At 38.8% G+C, this 14,832-nt stretch overlaps 1 protein-coding gene across 5 annotated transcripts in view; it reads right to left on the bottom strand.

The window, feature by feature from the left end:
* Positions 1 to 286: 286 nt before the first annotated feature.
* The window catches only part of fbxo38 (F-box protein 38), a 72,817-nt gene continuing 58,271 nt past the window's right edge, over positions 287 to 14,832 (bottom strand). For 4 of the 5 annotated variants that reach the window (XM_048543917.2, XM_048543918.2, XM_048543919.2 and 1 more), the window contains 5 exons: positions 12,754 to 12,920; positions 10,997 to 11,142; positions 10,480 to 10,583; positions 9,614 to 9,727; positions 287 to 860 (listed from right to left, as the gene is read on the bottom strand). In XM_048543917.2, coding sequence (XP_048399874.1) covers positions 682 to 860; positions 9,614 to 9,727; positions 10,480 to 10,583; positions 10,997 to 11,142; positions 12,754 to 12,920 — 710 coding nt within the window. In that variant the 3' untranslated portion in view covers positions 287 to 681. Of the gene's footprint in view, positions 861 to 9,613; positions 9,728 to 10,479; positions 10,584 to 10,996; positions 11,143 to 12,753; positions 12,921 to 14,832 lie in introns of those variants that run through there. The other variant, XR_007248843.1, reaches the window with a different exon arrangement.

Below are 14,832 nucleotides of genomic sequence, written 5' to 3'. Positions count from 1 at the left end.
TATAATACATTTTCCCTGCCACTTCATTCCTTGCAAGCAGTGCATTACAAAACACACGTCACTGTGTAATGAAATACTATTTTCTGTTACTGGTTCATGACTCTCCTTCTTGGTTAATTGCCTCAATGATGGATCAATGTACTGTTCAAATCGGATATATTTGTAAGTGCCTACAAAAAGAAGACACAGTTTGTGTTTTTTTCAAGTCTTCATTTATAAAAATGCAACACAGGAAAAAAAGGCACGTAAGTACCAAAGAATATTCAAAGAACTAAGTCATGTCTTTTATTGAGCGTGTAGTCTGCCAAAGAACACGGCCTTGATTTTTAATACATATTTTTCTACCTAACAATATTGTAACAAAATATCAGAAAATGTTCATCTTAGTAACTATATAATTGGGGATATAAATAGCCTCTTCTTAAAACCTATTTATTTCCCTTTCAATAACATTTGAATGAATTAAATTGTATAAACATATGAAATGATACTGCTTCCGGAAGCCAATTAATTTTAAGAGCATTTCTATACAGAAATCATTTGTACACAAATATTTTATACACAATTATATAATTTGTTCCAAAAGTATTTGGGTATAATTCAGCTACACAGTGCTGATAAATCAAATCTTGCAGGCTGTAGTCTCTGGCCTTTGGACAGTCATGCGCAAGAAAGGCATAGTCAGATATAATCATCGTGAACAGGCTCTCCACTAACGTCACAGTAATGTATGAAAATAGCTACAACTCGCTGAAATACACCACTCTTCATCTGTCTTCTCTCAGAGATTTCCTCACCAATTGTTTCCATGCAGATGTCAGCAGACAACTGCCCTTTTCTCCGTGGAGCATAGATTGTAGCTGGGGGGGAAAGAAACAAAGCAATTACACATAGAATCAGAGTCTTACAGCATGGAAACAGACCCTTTGGTCCAACTTGTCCACGCCAACTAAGTATTCCAAACTAAAGTAGTCCCATTTGCCTGCACTTGGCCCATATTCTTTTGAACCTTTTCTATTTGTGTACCTATCCAAATGACTCTCAGATGTTGTAACAGTATCTGCACCCACCACTTCTTGCGGCAGCTCATTATCCATATAAACCACCCTCTGTGTGAAACAGTTGTCCCTCAGGTCCCTTTTAAATCTTTCTTCTCTCACCATAAACCTATGCCGTCTAGTTTTGAACTCCGCAACCCTGGGGAAAACACCTTTGCTATTCATCTTATCTCTGCCCCTTCTGATTTTAATAATCTCTAGTAAAGTCATCTCTCAACCTCCTATGCTCCAGTGAAAAAGAGCCCAGTTTATCCAGCATCTCCTTATAACTCAAGGCCTCCAATCCCAGTAACATTCTTGTTAGTGCAAAAGACGACTCTCTCCAATTTAATAGTATCCGTCCTTCTAGCTGAGTAACCAGAACCATACACAGTATTCCAAAATGTGGCCTCACCAAAGACCAATACAACCCATGATGTCCCAACTCCTAAATACGATGGTCTGAACAATAAAGGTAAGTGGTCCAAACACCACCTTTACCACTCTGTCTAGCTGTGAAAAAATCTTTAAGGAGTTACATACCTGAACCCACAGGTTTCTGTGTTCTACAACAGTCCCCAAGGCCCTACCATCTCCCGTCAAGTCCTGTCCCTATTCATCTGACCAAAATACAACACTTCACATTTATCTAAATTAAACTCCATGTGCCACTCCTCAGTCCATTGACCCAAATGATCAAAATCCCTTTGTAACTTAGATAACCTTCCTCACAGACTACTGTACCACCAATTTTCGTATCATCCACAAACTTACTAACAATGCTCCTTATATTCTCATCCAAATAGTTTTAAATAATGACAAACAGTGGACCCAGCACAAATCCCTATAGAACACTGCTGGTCAGAGGCACCCAGTCCAAAAAACAACCCTCTATCACCACACTGTCTCCTGCCATCAAGCCAATTTGGTATCCAATTAGCAAGCTCTTCCAGAATCCCATGTGATCTAACTTTATAAACCAGTTTACCATGCAAAACCTTGTCAAAGGCCTTACTAAAGCCCACATCGGTGTCAATCTCCCTGCCCTCATCTGATTTTGGTCACATCCTCAGAAAATGCAATCAAGTTTGAGAGACACTTATTCCCGGTGCACAATTGCTAATCAGTCCTTGCCTCTCTAAACGCATGTAAACCCCATTCCCTCCAACAATGTAACCACCACTGATGTCAGACTCAGATCTACAATTCCCAGGCTTCTCTTTGCAGTCTTTCTTGAATAATGGCAAACATTTGCTACACTCTAGTCTTCCAGCACTTCACTTGTGGCTACAGTTGATACAAATATCTCTACTAGGGGTCCTGCAATTACATTCCTTGATTCCCACGATGTCCTAGGATACTCTTAATCATGTTCTGGAGATTAATCCGCCTTTATGCTTTTTAAGGCCACCAGCAATACTCTTTGTAATGTGAGACACCAATATTTATTTCAAGTTCCCCAGCCTCAATGTCTTTCTCCACAGTAAGTACTGAAGTGAAAATGTCATTTACTATCTCTCCTTTCTCCTGTGGTTCCACACAAAGATCAATGAGGTTGTCTAAGGGGCTCTATTCTCTCCCTAACAGCTCTTCTGCCATTAATATACTTGTAGAATCTCTTTGTATTATCCTTCGCTTTGGCAGATAAGGTTATCTCGTGTCTCCTTTTCATCCTATTTCTCTCTTAAAAAAGGTCCTACTCTTCTTTTACTCAAGAGATTCACTTGATCCCATTTGTCTATACATTATATATACATCCTTCTTATTCTTGACCAGAGCCTCAAAATCTCTATTATCCCATTGTTGCTTACTCCTATCAGCCCTAGCCTTGACTCTACCAGGAACATGCTGCCTCTGAACTCTTATTATCTCACTTTTGAAAGCCTCCCACTTACCAGTCATCCCTTTACCTGTGAAGGGTCTACCCCAAACAACTTATGAAAATTCCTGTCTCTTAGTGTCAAAATTGACCTTACTCCAATTTAGAATTTAACTTTTATAGAAGACCTATCCTTTTCCGTAACAATTTCAAAACTAATAGAATTACAATCACTGGTCTCAAAGTGCTCTCCCACTAACACCTTAGTCACTTGCTCTGCCTGATTTCCCCAAGGTCAAGATTTGTTCCTTCTCTAGTAGATAAATCCACATATTGATAAAAGAACATTTTCTTGAACACATTTAACAAATTCCCCCCCATCCAAGACTTTAATACAATGGCCGTCAATGTCTATGTTTGGAAAGTTGAAATCCTTATTAATTCTTACACATTTCTAAGATCATTCTGCGTATTTACTGACTGCTGGGGGGGGGGGGGGGGTGCGGCTTGTATAATCCCAAGGTGATCATCTCATTCTTATTTCTAAATTCCACTCAGTTTCCTCTGGATGATCCCTCAGGATTATTTTATGTGCAGCAGTATCCTCTAATCAAAAGCCACTCCCCCTCCTCGCTTGCCTGTTCTTCTTTCCTTCTTACAGCATCAGAACATTAGAACATAGCACAGGATTCAAGACTATTCAACTTAGCTCAGTTGAATTACAGGGCTTTTCTTTTCTCTTAAAGTACATCATCTGGAAAAGTAATAATTAATTTGCCATAAATAAAGATGTGCACTACTATGATTGACATCAATATTCAACCTCCGCTATTTGCCTTCAATACACGAGGCTTTCATGGACTAGAAATAGTTTTAAAATAGATGTTGCTTACTTAAAATGGCTACAGTGAACACCTGTCAAGCCAAGAAATCCGACACAGAATAGACAAAATCAACTGCTTTGAAATTACAATTTTAATCGCAAAATCCTGAAACACTCAGACGGGATTAGGAAAGGATTGGGAAATTCACATCTCTTATTTCACTTACACCTGTGTGGTAACTTATTGGAGAAAAAAAAAAGGGCACGTGCAGAATGTTCAGTTTGAGAGAAAATGGAGCTAGACTAAGGATATACAAAGGAACCATACTTAAAATTGCTTGCTCTGAGCAACAAGGCAGTGGCAAAATAATATAGACTGATACCAACAACGATATCGGAAGTTTTCTCTCTCTCTCTCTCACATACAGGACCCCCAAGTTCAGAAACTAGCTTATGAAAAGTAAATTGGAACAAGAACGATTCACTAAAAACTCCAGGACATCTGCAGCTTAACCATTAGAGGGGAGAAAGAAAACAGCTAAACAGTTGGATTAAGATTTTTTTCATGAACATAACTGAAAAGATTCTTGAGAAATAAAAAACTAGATTGCAATGGACTTCCTGTCTGTACCAGATATTCTTCGCACCCCACCTAACTTTCTTTGTAAGCTCATTAATTGGACATTAATGTTGTCACTCTTTTTATTTGAGACTGGAAAGTGAGTTTATAAAACTCCACTGAGGAAAGTCTTGAAACTGACTTTCCAATTATATTATTTTACCTTAGCAAGAATGAAGAATAACAAGACAAAAAAAGACTCATTGAAAGGGAGTTAAATAATACAAAAAAAAGGGGTGCTACGACCACTTTTGATCTGCTCATAATACCACAAATAAGGGTTGGATAGTGAAATGAGGAAGAACCTGGCTCTCACTCACTTCACTGTAGAAGACAGCTGAGGCATAATCTTATAATATTTTAAATCTTTGACTGCAGTGATGATGTTCTGGCCTTATGGGCCCAATTTTAACTCCATATAACTCCATACATTTTGAAATCTTGTTCTTAAGAATTAGCACAGAAATTTTAATTAAAAGGAAACTAAACTACAGGTTTTTGATTATTATTTATCTTTTAATTATTCCTATCCCGTGATGGCTTTACTGCTCAAAATAAACTTTTGCTCCTTGTGCCCTCCACCTTTCATGGAAATCTTAAATAAAGCTAAATTCCACAGAAACATAAATGATTAAGTCTGAATGCTCAAGTGAGGAAAACAAGAATGTATGCTATAAAGATAAGCTGGTTTAAAAAAAAGCAGACCTTGAAACAACTTTACGTCAAAAGCGGCAAGTGTATTGGAAATGCACACTTAACAGGACGCGACCAGATGGTAAACTGAGTTTTTTTTTGACATATTAGCCTGATGAGCTTCAATAGGTGGCAAGCTTTTTTGAATTACACAAATGCAGAACATAAAAGACAGGAGCAGGAATAAGCCGATTGAGCCCATGAGCCTGCGTCACATTTCAATATGCTCACGGCTGATCACTTGAGTTCAATATGCTAATCCCACCCTTCTCTGATCCCTTTAGCTAAAAATGGCTATATCTACCTCCATCTTGAAAACACAATGGTTTGGCATCAACCACTTTCTGTGGTTTTGAATTCTACAGGTTCACCATTCAACATTTTGTAAGGACTAGCTAACAGAGTCAGAGTCAGGGTTATAGAGATATACAGCATGAATGCAAACCTCCTGTCTAGCTCGGCCACGCCAACCAGATATCCTAAATAAATATAGTGCCATTTGCCAGCATTTGGCCCATATTCTTCTAAACCCTTCTTATTCATATACCTATCCAGATGTTTTTAAAATATTGTAATTGTACCAGCCTCCACCACTTCCTCTGGCAGCTCATTCCATACACATACCACCCTCTGCATGAAAAAGTTGCCCCTTTAGATTGATTTTAAATCTTTCCCCTCTCAGCTTAAACCTACACCTTCTAGTTTTGGACACCCCTACTCCACGGAAAAGACGTCTATTTACCCTATCCCATGTCCCTCATGATTTTGTAAACCTCAATAAAGTCACCCTTCAGCCTCCAATGCTCCAGGGAATCTAGCCCCAGCCTGTTTAGTCTCTCCCTATAGCTCAAACCCTCTAACCGTGGTAACATTCTTGTAAATCTTTTCTGAACCTTTCTAAAATTTTCATTACACCCTTCCTATAGCAGAGACCAGAATTACATGCAGTTCTCCAACAGTGCTCTGACTAATGTCGTGTACAGCCTCAACATGACCTCCCAACTCTCATACTCAATGCACTGGCCAATAAAGACAAGCATATCAAACGAATTCTTTATTATCCTATCTGCCTGCGACTCCACTTTTAAAGGGACTATGAATCTGCACTCCAAGTTTGTTCCCCAGGAAATTACCATTAAGTGTATAAGTCCTGCTCTGATTTGCCTTCCCAAAATGCTGCATCTCACATTTAAGATAACAAAGTGTGTAGCTGGATGAACACAGCAGGCCAAGCAGCAGCTCAGGAGCACAAAAGCTGATGTTTTGGGCCTAGACCAAAACATCAGCTCTGAAGAAGGGTCTAGGCCCGAAACGTCAGCTTTTGTGCTCCTGAGATGCTGCTTGGCCTGCTGTATTCATCCAGCTACACAATTGGTTATCTTGGATTCTCCATCTGCAGTTCCCACTATCTCATCTCACATTTAAGACCATAAGACATAGGATTGGAAGTAAGGCCATTCGGCCCATTAAGTCCACTCCGCCATTTAAATCATGGCTGATGGGCATTTCAACTCCACTTCCCTGCACTCTCCCCGTAGCCCTTGATTCCTTCTGAGATCAACAATTTGTCGATCTCTGTCTTGAAGGCATCTAATGTCCCGGCCTCCACTGCACTCTGTGGCAATGAATTCCACAAACCCACCAGTCTCTGGCTGAAGAAATGTCGTCTCATTTCCGTTTTAAATTTACCCCTTCTAATTTTAAGGCTGTGCCCACGGGTCCTAGTCTCCCCACCTAACGGAAACAACTTCCTAGCGTCCACCCCTTCTATACCATACATTATTTTGTAAGTTTCTATTAGATCTCCCCTCAACCTTCTAAACTCTAATGAGTACAATCCCAGGATCCTTAGCCATTCATCATATGTTAAACCTACCATTCCAGGGATCATCCACGTGAATCTGCGCTGAACACGCTCCAGGTCTAGTATGTCCTTCCTGAGGTGTGGGGCCCAAAATTGAACACAGTATTCTAAATGGGGCCTAACTAGAGCTTTATAAAGCCTCAGAAGCACATCGCTGCTTTTATATTCCAACCCTCTTGAGATAAACGACAACATTACATTTGCTTTCTTAAATCACAGACTCTACCTGCAAGTTAACTTTGAGAGAATCCTGGGCCAACACTCCCAGATCCCTTTGTACTTCTGCTTTATGAATTTTCTCACCATTTAGAAAATAGTCCATTTATCTAAATTAAACTTCATCTGCAGCTCCTCAGCCCTTTAACCTGTCTGATCAAGACTCCATTGTACTCTGAGGTAACCTTCGTCGCTGTCAACTACACCTCCAATTTTGGTGTCATCTGCAAACTTACTACTGATACCTGCTATGTTCACATCCAAACCATTTATAGAGCAGACCCAGCACCAATCTATGTGGCACACCACTGGCCTCCAGTCTGAAAAGCAACCCTCCAAAACCAACCACGGTCTTCCACCTTTCAGCCAGTTCTGCAATCAAATAGCTAGTTCATTTATTCTATGTAATCTAACTTTGCCCAAAAGTCCATTTCGATCATGTTCACTGCCCTGCCCTCATCAATTCTCTTCGTTATTTCTCCAAAAAACTCAATCAAGTTAGTGAGACATGATTTTGCACACACAAAGCCAAGTAAATGTCCCTAATCTGTCACTGCCTTTCCGAATATTTGTAAATTCTATTCCTCAGGATTCCCTCCAACAACTTGCCCACCCCCGATGTCAGGCTCACTAGTCTATAGTTCTCTGGCTTTTTCTTACCACCTTCCTTAAATAATGGCACTGCGTTAGCCTACATCCAGTCTTCTCGCACTTCATTTGTGGCTATCAATGATACAAATATCTCAGCAAGGAGCCCAGCAATCACTTCTCTAGCCTCTCACAGAATTCTAAGGTACACCTGATCAGGTCTAGGGATTTATCCACCTTTATGCATTTTAAAACATCCAGCACCACCACCTGCACAAAATGGACATTTTTTGAGACGTTGTTATTTATTTTCCCACATTCTCTAGCTTCCATATCTTTCTCCACAGTAAACTGTGACGCAACATACACATTTAGTATCTCTTCCATCTCCAATGGTTCTACACATAAGTGGCCTTGCTAATCTTTAAGGGGCCCAATTCTCTCCCTGTTACCCTTCTGTCCTTAACGTATGTGTAGAATCCCTTTGGATTCTCCTTAACCCTATTTGCTAAAGCTCTCTCATGTCCTCTTTTTGCCCTCCTGATTTACATCACAAGCATAATCCTACTTCTTTTAAGGGATACACTCGATCTCTGAGGTCTATACCCGACATATGCTTCCTTGCTAGTCTTCACCAACCTCAATTTCTCCAGTCAGCCAGCATTCCCTACATTTACCAGCCTCGCCCTTCACCCTAACAGGAAAATACAGTCCTGATGAAGGGTCCTGACCTGAAAAGTCGAATTTCCTGTTCCTCTGATGCTGCCCAACCTGCTGTGTTTCTCCAGCTCCACACTATATCAACTCTGACTTCCAGCATATGCAGTTCTTGTTATCTCATACAGTCTCTGGACTATCATTATCTCATTTTTTTGAAGGTTTCCCTTTTTCCACCTGTCTTTTTACTTGCGAACATCTGCCTCCAATCAACTTTTGAAAGTTCTTACCTATTACCATCAAAATTAGCCTTCCTCCAATTTAGAACTTTAACTTTTAGATCCGGTCTACTCTTTTCCATCATATTTTAAAACTAGTAGAAATATTGTCAATGGCTCCCAAAAGTGTTCCTCCACTGATACCTCAGTCACCTGCCCTGCCTTTTTCCCAAGAATAGGTTAGGTTTTTGCACCTTCTCTATAGTCATTACATCCACATAGTGCATAATAAAACTTTTCAAAACACACTTAAATTCCTTTCCATCCAAACCTTTAACAGTATAGCAGTCCCAGGCTACGTTTAGAAAGTTAAAATTCCCCTACCATAACCACTGTATTATTCTTATAGATAACGGAGATCTCCGTATAAATTTGTTTCTCAATTTCCTGCTGACTACTTTGGTGGTGGTGGTGGTGGTGGGTTTAACAGTACAATCCCAATAAGGTGATCATTCCTTTCTTATTTCTTACTTCCACCCAAATAACATCTCTGGGTGCACTCCCAGGAGTATTCTTCCTAAGTACAGTCATAATGTCACCCTAATCAAAGATGCCACTTCCACTCCTCTCCTTCTATCCTTCCTATAGTATTCATACCCTGGGACATTAAGTTGCCAGTCCTGTCCAGCCCTGAGCTACATTTCTGTAATTGCTATGATATCCCAGCCATGCCCTGAGTTCATCTACCTCATCTGTTAAGCCTCTTGCACTGAATGTCTGAGTTCAATTCATAATCTGTCCTAAATTACCCAATCATAATGAAGATGGCACGAAGTCAGTCGGTAAGTAAGTTCTGGTTGTGGCCCAATGTTGTTGCTGAACTTTTTCTTAAACATCAATGCATCACATGAAATGTCATAATGAACCAGCAAAGAGGGACGACAAATAAATACTGGGTCGAAAAGGGATGTGCAGATCCACATGAAGAAACCAAAAGTCATTCCACGAACATTCAGAAAGCTTGAATCCTGATTGTAAAAATCATGGTCTAGATACCTAGAGATTGAAACAGTACTTACTTCTCTCATCGTCTTCAAAGTCATATCTTGCATAGCTGTTTGGTTCTGCAGTGCGTAGTGAACGAAGCCAAGGGAAATCAGTAATCATGAAGTAAGGGGCTCCATCTACTGTTCCTATCAAAACAAAACCCTGAGTAGAACATCTAAGAACTGAGGAAATTGCATTTTCTCCCCTGTCCAAGTATTAGATGTTAAAAAAGACTTACTGAATAAGTAAAGTACTGAATCCTAAACCTACATGTACAATAATCATAATGGTCTTGATACAGGCATAACCAATTTTAAAAATAGTATAATGCACCTCAATGCTTTAGCAGCTGGGATGGGAGGAATTTGGGAAAATGACCATAATCCACAATCTCTCTCATAGATCATCAGACAAAAAAAAATAAAGATAAAGCTACCACGGAGAACATGAGATGGGATAAATAGATTGCAGCAGTCACTAGATGTGCTCCTTTGAGGTTGCAACCTGCCCGTCGCAACTAGTTTGCTGATTAAAGTTCAAAGGTAAAATGAAAATCTGTTACCCGAGCTTAGTACATAGAACAAAATAAGAACAAAGAAAATTAGAGTACAGGAACAGGCCCTCCAAATTTGCACCAACATGCTGCCCATCACGTCACTAAAACCCCCTACCCTTCCGGGGACCATATCCCTCCGTTCCCATCCTATTCATGTATTTGTCAAGGTGCCCGTTAAAAGTCACTATAGTATCTGCTTCCACTGCCTCCACAGAGTTCCAGACATCCACGACCTTCTACGTAAGGTATATATTTAAAAATTATCTGTGCTTGTGAACCCGTAGCTACCCAAAGTATGAAAACTCCAGTCTTTTAACTACTAAATCACATACTTGTACCAACCTTCTAAACTATAAATATCCCTCCCCCAAGGGTACTTGGGATATTTTTCCACATCTTCTACAGTGCGAGTAGCTTCAGGGAAGAACTCATACTTGATCAATTCTCTTTAAAAAGAAAATCAAAAAGTCAATTAAGACCAGCAAGTTTGATAAATAAACTGATGAATAAATTGAAATTACTAAAATAATTTACCCAACAAATTTTACGATTAGATTACAATATCTACTAGTAAGTACCTGGATTTCCAATTATGTCTTCATTAAGCAAACTGTTATTGGTCCAAACTGTAACATACATTTGGCACTCTTGTTCGAAATCATAGCACTGCAATTAACAATTTCTATACTGCCCGTCCATCCTATACTCGGTTTCTTTGATTCACCAGATTTGTGTTTGAATCAGTCTATACTCTACAGTACACCCGTAGATATACAAATAATATTATTGTTATTTTTAATTGTAAATTCTAATGATTTCACTAAGGTAATATCAACATTTTACAACATAAAACACTTACTGATTAATATTTGCTATTGTATCCATCCAACTACGAATGCGAACCTTGTTTCGCACATTTGGAGGATTGCTAAACTCATGAATAATACAGATGTGATAGGGATATGGTCCACTAAATATCATCCGCTCCAATTTTAAAGTATCAATCTGTAATAAGATGAAAAGAAATTGAAATTCTATGTTTATTTTGAAACAACTTAAAAAATTTTAGGAAAAAGTGTTCATTCTCCTGTATGAATCACAAATGTTTAATTTTACAAAAGGAAAACTTTTGTCGTTTGTATATTTTCTACTAGGTTTTAGAATACCCACAGCACAACCTGAGAGAGCCTGACAAAGGGAAAGGATGACACTTGCTGTTGACAAAACTTAAATTTTTGTAGGTTAGTAAAACAATAAAGATACTTGATTCATTAGCAGAATTATTGTTACTTCACCAAAAAGTCATCACTAAAAATCAAAATAGAAACACTCAGCAGCGTCAAATGATGCTGCCTAACCTGTTCAGTACCTTCAACAGCATTTTAATTTCGTCAGATTTCCAGCAGCATTTACGTTTTGTTTTAACTTGTTCATTCACAAAATGCAAGCTTGACTGTCTTTTTTTTAACCAATCAGTAATTGCCCTTAACAGGTGATGGTTAGTAACCCATTTCATCTGAAATCCATTTAGTGATAGTAGTTCAAAACTGCTGTTAATTAGAGTGTTCTAAAGACATCAATGACGAAAGAATGACAACATTTCTCCAAGTCAGGATGGTGTACAACTTGGAGGAGGTCTTTCTAAGCACCTATGCTCATCCTTCCAACTTGCAGGTCAGAGATTTAGGAAGCGCTGCTCAAGTAGTATTGCTGAGATGCTGTACTGCATCTCTGGGTAGCGTACACTGGACAAGGTATCCTTTCCGTGAGGTGCTGAAAGTTTAAAATGGTGGACGGAGTGCCAGTCATGTGGACTGGTTAGTTATGGTATTAAGGTTTCAGTCATGTTAGAACTTCACTCCTACAAGCAAATCCAAAGTATTTTGACACACACTTTACTTGAATCAAGTGGGAACTCCACCAGTCAGTCACCACAAAACGGCTGTAGATACAGGGATAGCAGAGGGTTTATATGGCTGGTCCAACTAAGTTTCTAGCCAATGCTGGCCACCAGAGGTTTCTGGAATACAACAGCGGCTTTTTATAAAAAGCATTTAAATAATTCATGCAAATGAACTGACAGATTCATAATTACTACTTTGAAAAGCAAAAACGTGCAGATTGATGTGTAAAAGCAGGGAATGGAACTAACTGAACAGTTCATCTAAAGGCATGACACAGGAATAATATCTCAATGTTGCAGTTCCAATGATAATAATTTTTAGCTGAAAGTAGGCCAAAGAAAATAATGCAGGAAATTCTTTTCAGTTCCCAGACATCATCAATCCCAATATATAAGACCAATTGTAAGTGACAAATTTCCAAAGTACATCTAATGACAGCTTTTAAATATCATTGATTGGGACAGCACTCACTTTAGAAACCGTGCACAACATTACCAGAGAAGTAATGGCTTGGCAAATACAGCACATCACTATCAAGAATTGAACACAATTTAATTCTCCATGAAAATCTGGAGGATGTTATCTTAGTGGGATATAGACAAGTCAACAAACTATTAATGATCTTTTAAAATAACAATGTAAATTAGAGATAACTTTTTATAGATCTTACAAATGAAAATCAATTCCATTTTAAGTAACTACACTCACTTACCTGTTGCATTGGTCGCAGATAAATGATACGGTTCCGTTCAGGAGGCATTCGTAAAATCTGGTCAAGTACTTGTTCAATGTTGAGCTTCCGACACTGCACATAGTCAAATCGGTTTACAATTGGTGTATTCTCAACCTTTAGATGCTTTAGTACCCGACATCGAGTAGCTTAAATATGAACATACACCAATTTTTACTTATTAAATCATGTTTGCTGTCTAAAGGCTTTATGAAATAGATTGAAATAAATATTCAGGCCAGATATTGTGAAAGGTGAACAGAAAAAACGCAGCTTGATTCAGTGGACTGAAGCAACAACAATTTTTGAAGCTTTTATTTTCATCAGTTTTAATATTCATTAACTTACATTTTACATGAAAAAGATCTGAGACATGTCAGAGACCACATGAGATAAAACTGAATGCATAGCTAAAGGAGGAGGTATTTGAAATAATGAATAAGCTTGGCTTAAGGATGATCTTAAAGGGGAAAGGGGCTAGAGAGACAAAGGAGACGGTGAAGGAATTCATGTACATGGCACTACATGACCAAAAGTACAAGCACCAATAGTGGGCAAAAGTACTGTTATGCCCGTAGTGAAAATGGATGATCAATATTCAACTTTCAGCATTTGACTTTAAATCGAAGCTTTCGCGGTTGAAAATAGTTTTACAAAGCACACTGTTGATCTATAATAGTGATAAAGCCCAGACAACACACATCAAATACACAAAACCAGTTGTTTTGAATTTACTACTTTTATCAAGAGGTTCTGAAACTGAGTGAAGCATCATGAAATTTGCATCAGCCTGACAACTGCACATATTGACACATGGAAGACTGCATACGACTATCCAGCTTGAAATGAAAAGACCACAGACCCTAGAATCCACAAAGGAATGCATATCAACTATCCTTTGATCAAACAAAGAAATAATAAGGGCAAACAATGAGGAGGATACTGGAAGATTTTCTCTCTGTCCCCCTGAATCACAGGAATCAGTGTAGGTAAAAAAGCAACTTGAAAGAAAATTACTTTTTAAGAGAACTGTATCTTCAAACTTCATCACTGCTGAAGAAACAAGGCTAGAGTGAAACATGTGGAGTTAGGTCATTTAATCTGTGCAACCCAAGGATCTCCTAAGACTCATAACTGCATATGCCTTCACTTTGCTGTTTGGAAAGGTTATTATATTTAACTCGAGATGCAGTACCAAACATTTAATGGGATAGTTCAGAATCCACAGGACAGATATAATTTCATGAGAAAGAAAAGCTGTACCTTTCACCAGCACTCATTTGTTGAGACAAGGAGGGAGGGATAGGAAACAGGAGAGAGAAAAGTGGAAGAGAGGAGCTATCTGTATCCTTTGATGTGTCATGATTTCTGTTTTCCGATTGCTGCTCAAAGCACAATATTGCAATATAGTGCATTTTAATATCCCCAATTGAGATTTTTTCCAAACTGAACACTCTTTAGGTATCCTTGCATCCTCAATATATGAAACGATTACACAACTGAGTAAAACAAAAGTTGCAAATCTTATGACACCTCACCAAGTTTGAGTGCCTCTTGATTATAATGCTAAGTCTATGGCTGTCAGTTTTTGTATATTCTGTGTGGGTTGTCTGAATTTTCCAGGCGATCACAGTTGCCATTGTAGGTTAGCAGTGAAGAACTGCAAGTCACCATATTCCCAAAGGATCATTAGCTGCTCTCTCGCCAGACAGCGCATAGGCACGCGTTTAGCTGGAGAGCCAACATACCTCAGTTAAAGGGCAAGGTTGAGAAAGTGGAGATTTCACAGTAAACCCGGATGGTATGTGAACTGAATCCATAACTATTCGCATTACTCTATACTGCAAAACAGCCATCCAGCTACTTGAGCTGACCAATCCCTAGGGTCAGTAGCATCCTTTTATTATTAAACGATTTAAGGTCGTGGAAGTCTCTGACATTAAAGTTGAAAGTTGAATATTGATCCATTTTCACTATGTTAGTACAATCATAATCATAGGGAATAATGCAATGACGCTTGATCTTGCCCTATTACACATGGCAAGATCAGGCCTCTGTAAG

This window comes from Stegostoma tigrinum, chromosome 13 (genome assembly GCF_030684315.1).
Source record: "Stegostoma tigrinum isolate sSteTig4 chromosome 13, sSteTig4.hap1, whole genome shotgun sequence".
NCBI classification, from domain to species: domain Eukaryota; kingdom Metazoa; phylum Chordata; class Chondrichthyes; order Orectolobiformes; family Stegostomatidae; genus Stegostoma; species Stegostoma tigrinum.
This window is presented reverse-complemented; position numbering and strand designations above follow the sequence as displayed.